Consider the following 17,755-nt stretch of genomic DNA (forward strand, 5'->3'; position numbering starts at 1 on the left):
GACTAAGGAAATACTGAACTTCTTTCAAGTGCCACTGTTATTCTAAGCATTATTACATCTGCTTTCTGTTGAGTTAAACATCTGCTTTATCACAAGAGCACAAGTGTATGAAAATGTCTCTCTTATGGCAATTGTTATGAACACCTATTAAAACCAAGTTGTTTTTGAAGAACTTGTAGTTTTAAAAAGAGGCAATCACTACTTGATCAACAAGATGACAGTGGCAATTCAGGAGATGCCCACGAGGTGGCATTCATGATAGGTTGCCTGTACCCTCTGACTTAATTAAATAATTTAAAGCATAATGAAAATAAGATCTACCCAAAATATGTTATACACTCGGGCATATTATTTTAATATTCATACAATATTTCATCTGAGAACTTCCCACAGAGGTCTGGGTTTCAAAAAGCATACATAAAAGATGACTAGGAAGAGAAAAATCCATTTAAACATGAATAAAGCCTGACCTGAATCTTAGTTTTAAATTAATTTACATCAACGTAGGAATCTTGCTGTAAATTGCAACACTGATGATACATGACCAGCAGCAACAAAGTCCTAATGAGTGTCAGCAAATCTAGTTCTTGTTCATTCTCAAAAGGCAAAAAATATGCCTGAAATAAAGCAGTAAGCTTTTTTGTTGTTGTTCTATGCTTCTTTTTTCTGGTTTTGTCTTTTAAATTGAAATCTGGCCCTGATGGAGCAGTGCGAAGAAACAGGAATACTCTATATAGAGAGGTGCCAAGAATTATATAATACTGACAATTAGCCTACAGAGGTATCCCTAACTATCTGAAAATAAAATAGGATTGAAGAACTAGAAGGAAGACAGAAGAAAACATGAGCACTGTAAAAATTTGAAACCCAACATGCAGCAGCTATGCTGCACAAATGGGCTCCTCATCTTTTGTAACTTATATTTGAGTAAGGACCAGTTCCTGAACATGCAGGAACCTGGATGCCTGCAGACCAGAAGGGAAGGGGAGAGCAAGAGGCTGCCCCCTCTTCACTGCCCAGAGGTGAAGGCTAACAACTGTCACTGCTAATAAACCACTTGGCTACACAGGCAAGATAACAGAACAAAAGTTCTGCAGCCTGACACTGGTCTCCTTTAACCAGCCAGGATATATAAAAGTGGCCCTGGAACAAGACTGCACTTGGGCTATTTCCACACGTATCAAAATCCTCAATGGATTCAGCAGCACAACCCACACAGAGCTGGACGCATGATTAGCCAGCATGCTTCAGTGAACCACTTCAGATAAGCTGAACACATGGTAAACTGCAGGCATATGTAAAACGCACATACATAGACTTAAACCCAAGAAAGCCATTTTCCTCAAGACCACTTCCCAAATGAGTTTAAGAACAGCTTTGGCAACAAATGATTTAGCAATTCAAATAAACCACTTTTCACTGTCCAAAGCATATATAGAATGTCTTTATGTTGAAAACACACTAAATAATTAAAGAAGACTTAATACACAAGAAATTTGATGGAATTCAGCATAAACTGGCTAACACAGACCTACCAAAGGAAGATGGAGGCACCACTGCAATAAACATCTCCCATTCAAAATTGCAGTGAAAGAAAGTAAATAGTCCCAGCTGGCCCAAGGAACACAGCCATGGCAACATGAAACTCCACATGTGAGCAGCAGAAACTTAAGCTGGTCAGCTGCTACACAGCAAATCCATGACAATCCCACACAAAGAGTAATTTGATCAAAAGCTTGTGCTCTCTGAGGCCACCAAGATGCATTTTGTTATGGCCTGACAATGAAACAACACGTCAGAGGGATCAACGGAGAGTTAGACTAATTCATATGAGAAATTACAGGGACAAGATAAGACTTTGGCACCCCTTCAAGACACCATGAATCACTCTGACAAGCTGAGAAATGGAGTTAGACGATTTTCCCACTAAGAGTCACATACATCATTTTCTTTAAAGGTTTAATCATGATGTTGACATAAGACTGGATTTCTTTAAATCAACCCTGACAATGATACATCAGCCTCCTTCTGTGCTTCCAGACAATTCCAAGCTTCAGGACAGAATGGCAAAGAAGAACAGCCTTCTCTCAGAGGTTTTGCATCCTTGCTTTGCAGACTGGGAAACTGAGGCACAGACTAATTATGCTATTTGCCCAGGATGACACAGTAAATAATTTCTGCTGTCTTCTGAACTGATCCACTAAACAGTTTCACACCAGAAGTCACAAGCCAGTGTTAGAAAAATGGATAAAAAGGAAGAACCAATCTTCACTCCTCCTTGCACATCTTCAAGCACCTCCTAAAGTACCATTCAGCACACCCAGCTTGCTTTGACCTTTGTCCCTCCTGCCCTAGCAAATAATTATTTTGGCTTGCATAGATTTTGCTTCTGAAGCCTAATGTTTGACTTGCAAGTTTGCCCTGTGAATCAGCCTAGACACAGTGAACCCAGATACTCTGTTTAACCATTCCACATGCTACTGTAACAATTCTAACTAAATGAACAGACCTTTTCCTAGGTAACAGTGGATCTCATACAACCAGTTGCTCCTTAGCATTACTGTTTTTTAAATTTCTAGAATATGTGAACAACACTGACCTGGAGTGTGTGATACAAATATCTGAAATGTCCAACTCTTCCAGTCCTGAAAATTTTGTCTCTTTTTGTTTCAAGTTCAAAAACATGAATCAACCTTTTGTGATTCTTCCCAAAAAATCAACAACAAACATTGCATGCAAGTTTAAAGTAAACCCTGTCCCATAAAAATACCTTAGGAAAACAGTAATCTTTTTAATCACTTTGCAACTTCCAGTTAGATTTCTGATGCCTTTCTACCCATTAAAAAAAAAAATCATGCAAATACCATCTTCATGTACACTTTTTCATCTCTGCATTTAAATACACATTTTTTTCCAGTTAGACAAAGAAAATCAACTAGCAATCAAGATGTCATTGTCTCTCCAATACTGTACAAGGCAAGGAGGCTGTTTGGGACCCATTAAGACACTCTAAAGGCAGCAATGCTGCACAACCCCATTTCTCTATGGAAGGAAGAAGCCAGGATCTCTTCCAGCACCGGCCGTGGCTCACCTGCTGCTGCTGGCTGCGCAGGTCTGTTATCTCCTTCTGATCCTCGTCGTGCAGCCTCTTCATCTCCTCACAGGACTGCTGCAGGTGGTTGTGCTCCCTCACCAGCTGCGTGTTCTTCCTCTTCAGGGTGTCCATGTCCTCCTTCAGCTGGGACTGGTCGCTCAGCAGCCGGCTGTGCAGCGTGCTGTCAGGGCACACAAAACACACTCTGAGAGGCCAGCTTGCAAGGACAAAGTCCTGGAGGAATTCATTTCAAGCATGAGTTTCCTACCAAGAAAGCAGGTCAAACTAACTCAGTTCTGCATATTTGTGTATTCCAAGCACCAGGAAAAAAAAAAACAAAAAAAATCAAACAAACAACAACAACAACAACAACAAAAAAAAAAAAAAAAAAAAAAAACCAAAAAAACAACAGAAACCAACAGGGGCTTAAGTGGGAAAATACACAGACATACACAGCATCCTTAAACCTCATCAGAAGAGAAGATGGATTTATGCCACCTGTCAATGCCATTTAATAGCCATTAAAATCAGGCAGCCAAACACAAATATCCTAATATGATGATTCTTGAGATAATAGCCATTATCCCACCAATCATTTCCACTTTGTCTTGAGCTCCTCAGCTGAACAGCAGCTAAACAAAGCACAGATAAAAATGACAAAAATCTCCTTGTGTGCTACTGTTTCAAAAACAAAAAACCCATCAAGTTATCAAAAAAAACTCCACAACCAAGAAAACCATAATGTGTATGTTTCAACTACACTCAAGATAAAAATTTCCTCCAAAGTTCATTATGGCAGCTATAATTATTGAAATAAATACACTTTCATTTAAACAGCTGAGAGCCACATGAGGAGGCTATCATCCAGATTAAAATTCAAGCTAAAGCAATGCTGAAAAACAGCAGATAAGTCAACTGAATGTATTTTACTACTACAGATCAAAACCTACGTTTTGAATACTGACAAGTATTTCTATTGTTCAAACAGAATGATTCTACTTAAACTCCCATACTTGCTGGTAAATATTTAAATATGTATTTATATATAAAAATTTGTGTTCTAAGATATGTTGCATTTCTTTCTTATGAATTGAAATACTAATGCTCCCTGCATAGAATGACCAAAGCATTAAAAAAACTTCCTTAAAATTAGAACACCCTGCTAAAAAGAAAATGAAAGGCATTTTCACAAATTATATTCCCAATTATATTCCCACAATCAAGCATATCTAATCTTTGCATGCAGATTACTAATCTGCTGTCATTCAGATTGCAGTGCAAATGATAAAGTCTGTAGAAGGCAAACTTTTTTTTAAAGGAACACAAAGTTTTAACAACTACTGCAGGAAAAAAGAACAGTTGAATTAAACCTGTGTTATAATTTACACAGATTGTCACAAGAACTACCACAATCTATTAAAAGAGTAAGAAATTCCATTCTCTTGGATTATATTCTGCTCTCTAGTTTGACAGTAAAACTGTTAGATTGCAACTTCAAATCAGCAATCAGGCTTCCTTTTTTGATCCCATGATCCTATCTCAAACTCCTAAAAGTAAAACAGGCAGGCCATACTTGATCATTTCAAACAGGCCAGAAATGTTTTATCTGATGGATTTTATCTATCTTGCAATTTAAGTGGAAAAACAGCATTAAAAAAATTGATTACCACATTCTAATACTGTTTGATAGGGCACAGACTGGTAAACTCTTACCTTGCACAGCTTTACTAATACTTACTGATAAAAATCTGCCTCTTTTGCTGCTTCTTCACACCTTTTCAGTGTCTTTGTGTGCTGGTTCTGCAGGGACTGTAGGTCTGACATGGCCTTCATACACTGAATCTTCAGCCTTTCATAATCATGATTTGGTTTTGGACTAGGCCTAGCATAGAAAAAGAGTATGAGGTCAAACACCAGGTACTAAATTGAATGGAAAGCCTGGGGAATTACTATCCAATACAAGCGTTATCACACAACTGTTGACACTTAGGTTACAATATGCGTTAAAGGGAATTGGTCAATATTTAAATTAAGATGCAGCTACTAATACAAAGTCACTGAGTTGAACTTACATTAATTTTATATTGCAATGTAACATCCCATAATGGGATGATTCTGTCTAATTATCACTAACATGGCCAAAAATACTGAACCTGCATGTTCCTCTCTTCTGAGGAGCAACACGAGCACAGAACAGAACTCCCACTGATACAAGAACGAGTCCAACACAGCACACTTGGCTTTCCTGGGCCACCACACTCAAGTGGCAGTGACAAAGCCCAGACCTGCAGTGAGGGCAGGGATGGAAGAGGCTGCCAAGGTCAGCTGGGCATGAATGGAGACCTGGGCTAAACAAAGCTTCTCAAAGGCAGCATCTAGAGGACCTTGTCTTTAACTCCCTAGGAAGGACAGTTAGACTTGAGACAAAGACTTCCAATGGAGTATCAAACACAGACATCTGTGCTGGCAGAGTTTGACCAAGTCATTGTGCTGAATTACACACCTGTTTGTGTGCTACCATATTATTTTAAGCTACGATAAATAATGGGAAAACATGTCAGTGTCTACCACACATTTCTATAAGATAATTATTTGAACAAAATTTGGGTTATTAGTAATCTCCTACTCAATATAATCTCCAACAAGCATTTTTCAAAATAAATGCCAAAATCTATCAAAATAAATTTTTTTACTCAAATTTCTTTTGGATGATTGGGAGAGCAATTTTCTAAAACAATCTACATGGTCAAGCAATTGACAGCATAGATTATGTCTAGAATGTACAGTACTTGTACATGATACCTTTTTTGTAGATTAGAATTAATTAGATTTGTATATATGCTAGAAACTAAATTAGCAGGATTATATCTTCTTGCTTTGTAGCACTAAGCTTCTAAGAGACTGAATTGAATTGTTCCTCCTCTGTACAGTCACAGGATTTTTCACACCATTGAATTTCCTAGTTTCAAAATGAAGCTTCTGACATCTGTCCCTGTATCATCTCCTGAGTCTCTTATAAGCCCACAGGCAATGAGAAAAAAAACCAAGCAAACCATCAAAAGAGGAAACTCCAAAAGAAAACAATTGCTTTCTAATTCAACTCTGCTTGTTCGCATATCAGATTTGCTCCATTGCTGCACAGATCACTCTTCCTCCCTCAAACCTCAAACTCCTCCAAATGGCTTCTCTGTAAGCATAGCCTGAAAAGCAATCAGAATTTTCTTTGCCTCATACAAAAACCAGCAACATGGATTCTGGAACTGAAATGCAGCTGGCAATTGAATCAAAATGAAAATGGTTTTGCACTACTGAAGTGGTAACAGTTGTTAGAAAAATAATAATAATAAAAAACTAAAACCTAAAAAAAGAAATGCCAGCCACATCTGGTTCACAGATTTTCTGAGAGTGTGTGTATGATATAAGGTACTTCTTGGCAACTCAGCTGCATATGGGTTGTTGAATACTGAGGCCTTCGAATGTAATTCCTCCTTTTCTCCTTTCTCTAGAGAAGTGCTTCTGGGGAGAAACAAAACAAAAACTCCCTCCTTGATTAAAATCTTGACCAACAATTAAAATCCAAAATCACATAAATCAAATGTTCAAGTCTTGCCCACAGGGGTGTCTTTTATGGTATTTTTAAATTCATTCTTGATGGGTATCAAAAACTGTATCTTACTCATACAGTATTACAGATATCACTGCAACTAGTGAAGGGTTATTCTTTTAAAATACAGATGTAGTTAGCATAAGTTAAACATTTCAAATCAAGTTTACACCCTTGACAGAATCATTAAAACCCAAGTTATTGATTTAAATTAGACCTCAGGGTGAAATTATTGAAAGTAGATACCATCTGTCCACCACAGTCTTAAATGACAGCATTAATTGGAGGACAGTTTTACTCTCAGCTGTGACATCAAGCTTACTGCAACCTATTAACTGTTGATGTTCATATTAAACTATTAGGCCAGTCTGAAAGCTACGGTGAAACTTGTTCTACAAGTCTAACATCCATCATGTGTGTTTTATATGTTGTTGAAGTAACACTAACATTATTTTTAAAAAAAACCAACCAAACAAAAATCCACAACCAAAACCAACCAACCAACCCCCAAACCAACATTAAAAACCCAACAAACCACCTATGAACATATGCAGACCATGAAGGTAACTACACAAGTTAGCCAACCCACACAGTGAGGAAAGACCAACAACGCCACCAACAACATTCTGCATTCTACCTCACATACAAGAAATAAAAACCACATGGATATCCTAGGCCATATGTTCCACACTGCTGTTCCAAGGCTTTATGTCTCAGCAAGAAAAACAGGAATAAGAGAAGAAGGAATATTGGTGAGAAGTTAAAAATCAAAACTGTTCCAAGACAGCAGTCAATTCAACTGCATGTAGTGGCTGACTCTTGTTTAAGCAAGACCACCAGAGTTTTATGCTAAAATGCCCCAGAAAATACTAAAAGTTACAATTTCAATAAAGGAGAAGTATCAGTTACTACTTTGGAAGTACTTGTTCAAACATTAACAAAACTTAAAATGCTAGTGTCAAAGGCCCAAAATCCTTCATGCTATAGTGGAATTACCCTGGCTGTAAAACAAGGCCACAGCCAGACTGACATTTACATATAACTGATGCTCACATAAAAGCTAATGCCAACCACAGGTCCAATTTTGTGGGCACTCCTACCTAACACCTTCTAAGGAGTTATCATTTACTAATGTAACTGCAACAATTATTACAGATAACACACAAAACAGTCTCTTATGAAACACAATTTTCAGGGCATTTATTCGTGTTGTGGTTCTCTTCTACTGTTACTATTATGTGAGTAATAACAGCAGGTTAAAGTCTATAAAGTGCAACTTAAGCATGCTAAATTACTTGGTCAAACCTTCACCTAATCTCCAGCACACATGCGCACATACAGTCACTGTCAATCCACAGGCACAGTATGAGCAATCCTACTCCTGGCCAGCAGGATGGCACATGCTGTTCTGATTCAGCACATCACAATCCACTGCTGTGGCACCTCTGCCACTGCTCTAGACTTAGTCAACATTTGCTTTGGAAAACAGCTCTCTGTTTTGCAACCTCCTCAGCCAGCACAGTCCAGACTCAAATGTGCTGTGAGCTATTGTGAGGCATCCAAGGTGACGTGCCAAGGTCTGCCTCTGCACCACCTGTGTTTGGTACAGCCATAGTTACAGCAGCACACACAGCCAGGAAAATAAAGCCAGGGTAGTAAAAGTCACCACCCACATCATCATCTCTCAGCTTTCACACTTCAGTATTAACATTTTACCAAGTCTGAGCTTGGACTCCTGGAGGGATGAAGATTAATTTTATAAGAGGAAGGAATTCAAAAAGCAAAACAAATACCAGTAAGATTTCAAAAAACAGAAATGTGTACGCAGGTGGGAGCAGTAGCTGCTTTTACACTGAAGAAAAAGTATGTCAATAAAAATCTTCATTCATTTCCCACTCTTGAAATGTTTGATTATTTGGAAGCCAACATTCTCCATCTAATACGTACTCTGTCCAGGGACTGCCCAAATACAAGGTTTACTTTGATGGGCTGTTCTGGAAACTGTAAACGTTCATGTTTTATACAATATACAAATCCTATACTGAAAGTAAAGGATTGATTTGAGAAAGGAAAACTAGGGCAGGCTAGAGGACAGCTCATCAGAACTTTATTAATAGCATCCTGGATTATGCAGAAGATTATTGTGAGCTATAAAATCCTCTATGCCTAAGCTCCAGTAACTTCAAAGAAGAAATCCTTCTATTTAACTAACTGGAAGCTGAGCAGAAGATGTTGACATTTGACAATCTTTTCCCTTCCCATCCCCACAATGCTTTGAGATGGTTACAAAGAAGATGATGCTCTTAAAGGAGCCCTCAGAACTCAAGGAGGGAGGAAGGGGGCATTAAGATAAGAAGCTATCGAGTTTATAAAACCTCCATATTCTCTCTATGCCAGTTCACTGGTTCAAATCGTAACCTTCTCATACAGACAAAAAATCTAATTAACCACCTGACTGCATACAGACCCAGCTGATTAAGTAACAAGCAACAACAACATTAAGGTACAGAAAAGTTACACAGGATGGCAACAACTCCCAGAAAATTTGTTCTTTGCTCTTATTTCAGATTCAGTGATACACAATTTTTTTCCAAGGTTCTATACATGTACAGGCAAAAAGTTCTCAGTGTACCCAGACACATTTAAACATTAGCAGATCCTTAACCATTCAAAATAAACTAATTATATTGCCTATCCAATAAAACCTTTCTTTATAATTAATTCCTACTCGGACTACTGTCTTCCTCATAACGTCAGGCCCCAAATTAGAATGAGCTTGACAAGCCTGCTGGCTGTTAAATGACTTAAAAAGCATGTTCAATGGAGGAGAATTCCTTATTCTCAACATATTTCTGCTACAAGTTCCCCAACATATGTATACCAGAAAGCTGATCTTCTAAAAAATACTTACTCCACTCAGCAGAAATCCAAACCTCTCTCTTTGCAGAAGCATAGGAATAGCTGAGATTTTTTTCCTCTCCTCATTTCTGTTCTCCAGCCAAGTATTCTGAGCTATTTCCCTTTCTTCACTCTTGTTTTCAAAACACCAAATACTTCATCCACTGTCCTTTTTCTCTTCCTACAACAAAGCCCATGAAGTCTAAGCAACTTTTTTTCTTTCTTTTCTCAAATAGAGATGAAACCTTCTCCCCTCAGTCCCACAGAAAAATTGCTGCACAAAGTGGGATAGGCACTCAACAGGAAGCTGTGAAACATGGACGTAGCCACTTCACCAGGATGCAAGGAGGTTATAAGCAACATGTACACATTGCAAGCTCCTTAATGCTTTCCAGACAACCAGGTGCCAAGGCACTTGAAAGCACCACTAAAGCCTAAATGCAAATGCTGCATTTCCTCCCCGTTTACCTGCAGTCATCGAAGGTTGAGCCAGGAGATGAAAGCGCAAGTTGCTTGCGCAGCTCGTCCCTCTCCCGAGTCACCTGGCGGAGCTGATACAAAATCGTCTCCAGCTTCTCACTCATCTGTCTCGTGTCTATCACGGGTGGTGGAGATGATGCTTTACCAGTCGTACCTGATGATGAGAGAAATACTTGGCAGTGAGCAAACACCTCAAAAGAACAATAAAACTTCACTAAAGAAGTAAACACTAATGTTAAAAAATCCTGTATTTCTGTCTGCAGAATCCTGGTCAAAAATGAAGCAATTGATATAAGCTCCTATCAGTGAGTTGAAAGAAGAATAACTCCAGTCAGATTCTTTGCTAGCAGAAAGGCCCTGTGTTGTGAGTTCAGTTTGCATGGGTAGGTTCCTTGCTTACTCAGGAACTTACACGCAGCTTAAAAGGCAAGACAAGTCAGCAGTAACAATTGCAAAGACCTCAGAAACTGACATACTGACAGAAGTCAAGTTCTTTGAAATAAAGAACAATCCCCAAGCTTTAAAAAACCCACAAAACAGTAAAATTGACCCATATCAACTTATTCCAGAGATAGCAAAGAAACTGCTACAACACAGGGGCTCTTCTCCCCTTTCTTTTTCTAGTAGCACAGAAATACCATTCTGCCATGGGCTACAGAAAACATTTACTTTTAATGCAATTCTATGTCTTCATAGTTCACAATTTCTCAGTCTAGTATGTGAAGTTAAGGATTTCACTTAACAATTCATGAAAACTGGGCTTCATTTTTAACAACACTGGCTAACACAAGCATATTACAATCACTGCAGCTGGACTACACATTAAATTTCCTCTAAGGGGCAGTCATACTTTAAGTGTTTTGTCGGACTTTTTAATTCTCAGCTTTCCTAATATCAGAGTTGAACAATGATGGCTACTGTCCTCTCAGACAACTGTGAGAGCACAAGGTTGTCTCCTTCCCAAGAGAAGAGAGTCTGGTATATCACGTCCTAACAACTGCTGACAAGTAATTCGACTCTAATTTTAGTTCTGCTCATTTAAAATTAAGTTGTAAATGTAGTTTTGCTCATGTATCTCTCAGACACATGAGAGCAGACTCAAAGATACAGGTCACAGATCTGAAAGTTAAAGGCTTAAACAGATACAGGTAATTATTTTCTACCCAAAAGAGAAATTTTAGAAATAGTTTGCAAAATTATACAATTCAAACAAGTTGCTGACATATGTATTAACTTGTCAAGATGTACCTTTATTAGGCCTTTTTTTAGTTAATTAAGCAACAACAGAATAGAAAAACAATGCTCTCCACTCATTGTCCTTTCAAAGAAAGAAACTCAAAATTATTTCACTGGATCAAATGCTAATGAATTGCAAGGACTGGTTTTTTATCCCTAAATCCAGTTCATGAAGGTACTGCAGAATGTAAAAAACCCCCTCGCTCTTTTCAGCAAAACTACCTGTGCTTTGAAGTTCCCACACCAAAATAACTGCAGTGTCAGGACTATCATATGTACAGCATCTGCAATAACAAGATCTCTGGTTTTATACCTTCCAGCAGCTACTGTAATGACAATTTATGAGCACAGGCTGTTCTTTTAATCTATTTCCTAATAATACATGCAAACACACTAATAGCAAACTGAAGAAATAAAAAAAAGAGCAGAAAGAAGGTACATTCTGGAAAAAGACAAACTCACATCACTCTGAAGAACTCTCAATGCAGGCTGCTTTTCTTACTATTTTGTTTCATTCCTGCATCCAGACAAAGCCCCTTCGTCCATAAGGACTAAGGATTTTGACTTCCAAAATGAAGTTAGCCTTTCTTTTAGATGAGAAATATTCTACATATTTTTATGGCAAGAAACCAGTAATAATACACATGATACAGGGGATATAGAGAATAAAAGAAGGAAATAACTAAGTAGATACAAAAAGGCAGAAGATGTATTCATTTGAAAAAGTTGGGACGCATCAATGAAAAAGGAATTTCATAAACAAACTAAAAGGTGAAGGCAGACAAATCAAATTCAGGTACTGAGAAGCTGCATGGTCTTTGATAAATTCAGCAGCAACCTGCACATCATCTCAATTGAGCTGACACATCAGAGGATGTGTAACATGGAAAAAATCCCCTTCTCATCCTTACAGAGAGGTTCAAAAGCTTATGTCATCCTGGGGCTGTTTGCAAGCAAAACAGATGAACAGGATGCAGGAGGTCAAGAGAAAGGAGGAAATGAATCAGGAAGGTTGCTGTGCTATCCAGGGAGGAAAGGGCACTGGAGGAACAATGTCCATCACTACTATCACTGCTACCCCATAGCAGTCCCATGGACAATGTCTGCTACACAGGGCCTAGACAGGCACCCAAGGGCTGCCCTGGGGACCTTTCAGCACAATAAAGCAAGCCAGAGATCTACCTCTGCTCCTCAGCCTCCCCTGACAGCTTTAACAGCATCCAAGTGACAATCTTCTTCAGGCAAGAACATTTGTGCACAGACCCAAAACTGTGCCAAGAAAGAAAAGTCTGCTTTAAATAAAGATGGGCTAATTAGCCTTAGGAAAGAAGCTTTTTTTCACAATTGTGAAACCATTTGTCTTAGTACCAAAAGGGGTTATTTTTCATTAACTTGTCAATTTTTACAAGTACATCAACAGATACTTTCATCTCTAATGCAATGATATTTTTGACACAAAATATCAGCCACAAGATGTATACCTCTTAAGTGCTGTAAAAACATGGATCAATATAATGCAGTTCTTCCCAATCCTATCCTTAGAAGGAGACTCAAAACTTACCTCTGCTTTATTTCCTGACATTTTCAATAGTTGTACAAAAGGTCTTATAAAACTTAAATCAGATTTCTGAATGCTTAAAAAATAAGCACACACATTCAGTAAAATCCTTTTTCACCAGTCTTGGTTTCTTTTAAACGAGCTTTTAGAGCTGAATGCTAAAATCCTTTTATTGCATCAGACGTCTTGATGCAGCAGAAGAAAAGTAACCTGTGCTTCCAGCTTCATATTATTTTTCCATCTGACTGCATATTTTACACAAAAGTACTTCCTTTTTGTACTTCAACCCGTCACACAGATCTTAAAATGCACAAGCCTGAAGGCTAAACCTCCATTATCCAAATTATGCCACCTTTCAGCAACTCGCCTCCTTTCTCAGACAACCTGGATTTCTGAAAAGGCATTTACTGCATGTCCTGCCAAGTGTAACTCATTCATCTGCTTCGATGAGCCTCACCACTCATTCCTGACAGGAGCTGCACTTGGGTTCTGAGGACTCAGCTCCCTGGAAGTCACACCCTGGCCAGTCTCCAGTGAGCAGCACTCACCAAGTCCTGGAGCAGCTGGCAGCAGGGATGTGTGGTGTGGAGAGAACACACTTCACCCACAATGCAGTACCGTAAGTCCTGACTATGCACTGACTTCATCCAAAGTGAGATTTTGCAGGATTTCCATCACAGGTTGCATAAAAGAAAAGCCTTAAAAACAGAAGCTGGAGCAATCCTATCTTCCCTGTTACAGCCCAAATGCTGGACTCCACAGAAACCACAGAGATCCCTTACTGTAGGACATACTGAATATAACTCTTGATGATTAATCAACAATGACTGAAGAGATGATATATCCACACAGAAACTACAGCTTAAGAAGTTAACTTCATACATGAGGAAAGGGTAGCATATTTTTTGAAGAATAAGAGAACATTTTAACAGAAACAGGGCTGAAAAACTTACCCTGACCAGAGTGTACCATAATGCCAAATGAGTAAGTTGTGATAAGAAAATGGGTACCAATGCATAAACAGCCAATTTTAAGAAATAACATTAACATATTTTGAGTTATAATAAAATCTTTGGTCTTTGAGAAATAAACTTGTACAACAGATTCAACTAATTCAGAAGGCAATCTATCACAAGCTAACAGAATGGCTTATTTTTACAATGATTTTTCTTAAACTCATAAATTTGTGCTCCTTCCCGCTTGAAAACAAACAGGAGACTACTCATTGTACAGTCAAGCCTTTTGCATTGTTTTCTTTCATAAAAAAAGAAAATGAACAGAGATATTCAGGATATTATTTCTTCATGGTCTTCTAAATCATGATAGAAAGTGCTAAAAATTACTTGCAAGAGGCATTGCAAAGCATGATCAATGGGGTTTCTCTCCAAGCTAGGGAAGGTACTGAGAGTAAAGACTTGTGTAGGAAAATTGCATTCTAAAATATTTACTTTCTTTCAATAATCTCTGAGCACTAGAAAAGGGTTAAAATCTAAACTACATTCTACTTATCATTTAGATATATTTATTCAGATGTACCTTTTGAAGTGAACACGGAACAGCAGAGAGCACAGAACAGAATTGCATGCACGTAAATAAAACTTGAGAAAACACAAGCAGCAGTACATTGAGGAAAGAAAAATGAAAGGTAGAATAATGAACTGCAGAAACAGTTTCATCTGACAGACAGAAAACCTAACAGATTATGAAAGCAGTGACAATCATGTAACATGCAAGGAAAAAGGATGGGTAGCATTTCAGTATATAGTTTTAATTCAGAATATAAAAACCTAAACAAAGCCAGCAGCATCTAAAATAAACTTTCAGCCTCAATACGTTTAAGACTATAGAAAGAACTGAGCAGTGGTTCTAGGAAAGTCAACATGAAAAAAAATCTACAACTTAATACTAAAAAACAGCAGTGATGGGGACAGTGGGGGAAAGGCAGACACATCAGTTTGAGAAGCCCTTGCAGAATTTTGCTGAGCTGAAATACAACTGAGAGTAAAATCTGTTACCATGACCAAGGCATGTACAGCTGGGAGTTTCTGAGTTTGAATTTACAGGAACTCCCTGGCTCAATTCCCACCTTTGTCAGGCTTAAAACTGTGTACTGAAAATACAGCCTACATTGAAGTTTGCACACTGAACCCAAAGGGGACAGTGACAATGGACACCAGCTGCACACCAACCCAGGGGATGAGGCTCCTCCAGCACTCCATCCTCCACATCTTCTCCTGTAGGAGTTGTGATCACTGCCTCACCACATCAACTTCTCAGCTCCAAAAGAAAACCACAGTCACCAAAAGGATTTCCTGAATGCACAGACTGATAAATGGTCTCAAGGAGCAGTGAAAGACACCATGCTCCAGAGCTGCTGTCTGGAGTGCAGGAGATGGGTATTCACATACACTACTTCCATTGAAATCATTGCAGACCAACCAAATCTTCAAAAATTCCTACATGGAGCTGCCAAATGTTAAGATGCTATAATAAGCCAAACACCAGCAAGTGGACAGCTCTATTATTAGTTGCTCTCTCACCACAAAAACCCCACTGTCCCTTTTTGAAGGGATTTATACTGTATCAGTAAATGAGTAAAGTCAACCTTTGTATTGTTATGTTGCATTTTTAAAAACAGGGCATGATGTCCATGAAGCACACTCAAGTACCTTTGGAGAGAAAGAAGTTGAGAGAACCTTGTTCATTACTAATATCAGACTGCAGCTGCAGTCACCAAACAGACACCAAAGAACATAGCAATAACACACTAAAGCTACTCATAATGCTTATTATTTACAGGAGATATTTATTAATAAGCACACTAAAAATCACCTAGAAATTAAGCATCAATCCTAGAGACAGTTACATGATTTGCAAACAGTAAAACCAAAGAGTGAAGTTTACTTTAAGTGTGTGGAAGTGTTAATTTCCAAGTTGAAAGTCTTGTTTCCAGCAAACTAAATGGGTAGTTTACTACAAAGGAAATAAACCTAGATAAAGAGTTTTAATTCAGTCATTGAGATGAAATATTACAGGAAAATGACTTCTGAACAGAAAAAGGGATGGGTGAGGAGGCAGAACATCAAAGGTAATTACTGCTGTACAGAAAAGCAGTATGATGTGACATCCTGGTAGTGTCCCTAGTACCCCTCCTTACTCATTCATGGCCTTTCAGCAAGTGCAATGTCGTCACTTTTTCCTTGGTGTTAGCTGTTGAGGAGTCTTTAACAAATATGAACTTTGTGTCGGTAAAAAAAAAAAAAAGCAAGAAATTCAAGGAGAGACTACTATAGGCTGTCAGGGAAAAGAAATAACTCTTTCAGACAAGGATAGAGTGTTTATTTTAGACTAAAAGTGCATCATAAGCCACACCTGCAACTGAACCATTCCTGTGAATAGTGAAAACAATTACTTTGTTACATCCAGCTGTAGAAAGTATGAAGCAATAAACTGAAATCACAACAACATGAAAGGACACTTGCCAAAATGGCCAACATGAAAATGAGGAGTGAAAGACTAAAATTGTTGGGAAGGAATCTGATGGGAGGGTAGGAATGTTTGTTTTGGAGTAAGAATTAAGGCTCTCAGATTAAGCAACTTGAAGCGCAATTAGTGAAAAAACCCAATTTGTAAATAGCCTGTCAGGCTGATAAGCTAAACAAGTGTTAAGCAAAGAAATACTGTCAGTTGAAGTCAAAGTTGGACAAGTTGGTGCAGACAGACATATGACCACCTGATGGCTGCAAGGAAAGGCATAAAACTGTAGAGCCAGTGGTGGTGGCTCTACAGTTTAATGTAGAGCCACCACCAATGTTAATCCCCATAACAATCTACATCTACTCTGGAACAGAGAGCCTCACCTCCTTCTGAGAATAAAAATTCATTATAAACTCCAAAATCCCCATCAGTCTAAAAATAGATTTCTACTTCCTTACCTTCTTCCCCATTGCACTGTTCGTATCATGATCTATCCTACAATTTGCAACATTATATATAGCCTCAGACCCCTATATCACAAAGCCCTATATCTATGTAAGCTCTCACAGCAAAATGCAGCACAGTGATATGAACTGAGAATAAGAAGAAACACTTGTGATGAAAAAGATGAGATACCATTTGCAAAGAACTGAACAGCTAGAAAAGTAATAGCCTGTTAAAAGAGAAAGGTGCTAATATGCAATGTGGAATGAAGAGGCTACAAGATTGACAGCTGTAATCAAAACAATGCAAAGAGGTCCGGCTGTGGAAAGAAGAAATTTATACATGTGAAAAGACAGAAGGTCTTTTCCATTCCAAAATTCATCTAATTAGGAACTCAGTATACTTTAAAAGAATGGAAGAGTATGCAATGCCTCTCTGGTAAAAACTATTTTAATAATAAAAACTAGTATGGAGGATCTTCCCAGTCACAGCCTGTCACCTGCATGCAAACTGCTGTGTTCCATTAAAAAACATTTCCTAAAACCAAAGCAGAACAAACCTCAAACATCTGAGCATTGAGGACAGGACGAAAAAAACCATTTTTATAGCACTAAAGAAAAACTCTGAAGCTTCATTATGGTACTAGGATAGGTGAAAAATGGCTTGATTCTAGAAACCATGATCCTGTCATGGCATCAAATGCCAAATTATTAAGTGCACTATACAAACTGACACTTTTTAAAATCTTTGTTTTTTAAAAGGGGTCTTGATTTTTTTGTTCTATTCCTCTCTGTTATCATGACTGGTCAAGTGGAGGCTTGCCAGGGACTGTCACACAGAGCTCTATCCAGTTCCCAAGTGACACTGTTGTTCCGTGCTTGGCACGACAGGCACTGAATCTCCATAAATAATTGTTCTGATATCAGAGACACAGGACTACAGTTCTGTTCAGAGAGTTTGCTGG

At 38.3% G+C, this 17,755-nt stretch overlaps 1 protein-coding gene across 4 annotated transcripts in view; it reads right to left on the reverse strand.

Moving 5' to 3' along the window:
- DLG5 (discs large MAGUK scaffold protein 5) overlaps positions 1-17,755 on the reverse strand; it is a 97,007-nt gene that overhangs the window by 39,891 nt on the left and 39,361 nt on the right. For all 4 annotated transcript variants that reach the window (XM_054276951.1, XM_054276949.1, XM_054276950.1 and 1 more), the window contains exons 3-5: positions 10,065-10,230; positions 4,833-4,976; positions 3,092-3,275 (exon numbers count right to left, since the gene is read on the reverse strand). In XM_054276951.1, the coding sequence (XP_054132926.1) occupies positions 3,092-3,275; positions 4,833-4,976; positions 10,065-10,230 (494 nt within the window). The remainder of the gene's footprint in view (positions 1-3,091; positions 3,276-4,832; positions 4,977-10,064; positions 10,231-17,755) is intronic.

Source organism: Melozone crissalis, unplaced genomic scaffold (assembly GCF_028551555.1).
Source record: "Melozone crissalis strain CALT ecotype California unplaced genomic scaffold, PUWL_Pcris_2 ptg000019l_1, whole genome shotgun sequence".
NCBI lineage: Eukaryota > Metazoa > Chordata > Aves > Passeriformes > Passerellidae > Melozone > Melozone crissalis.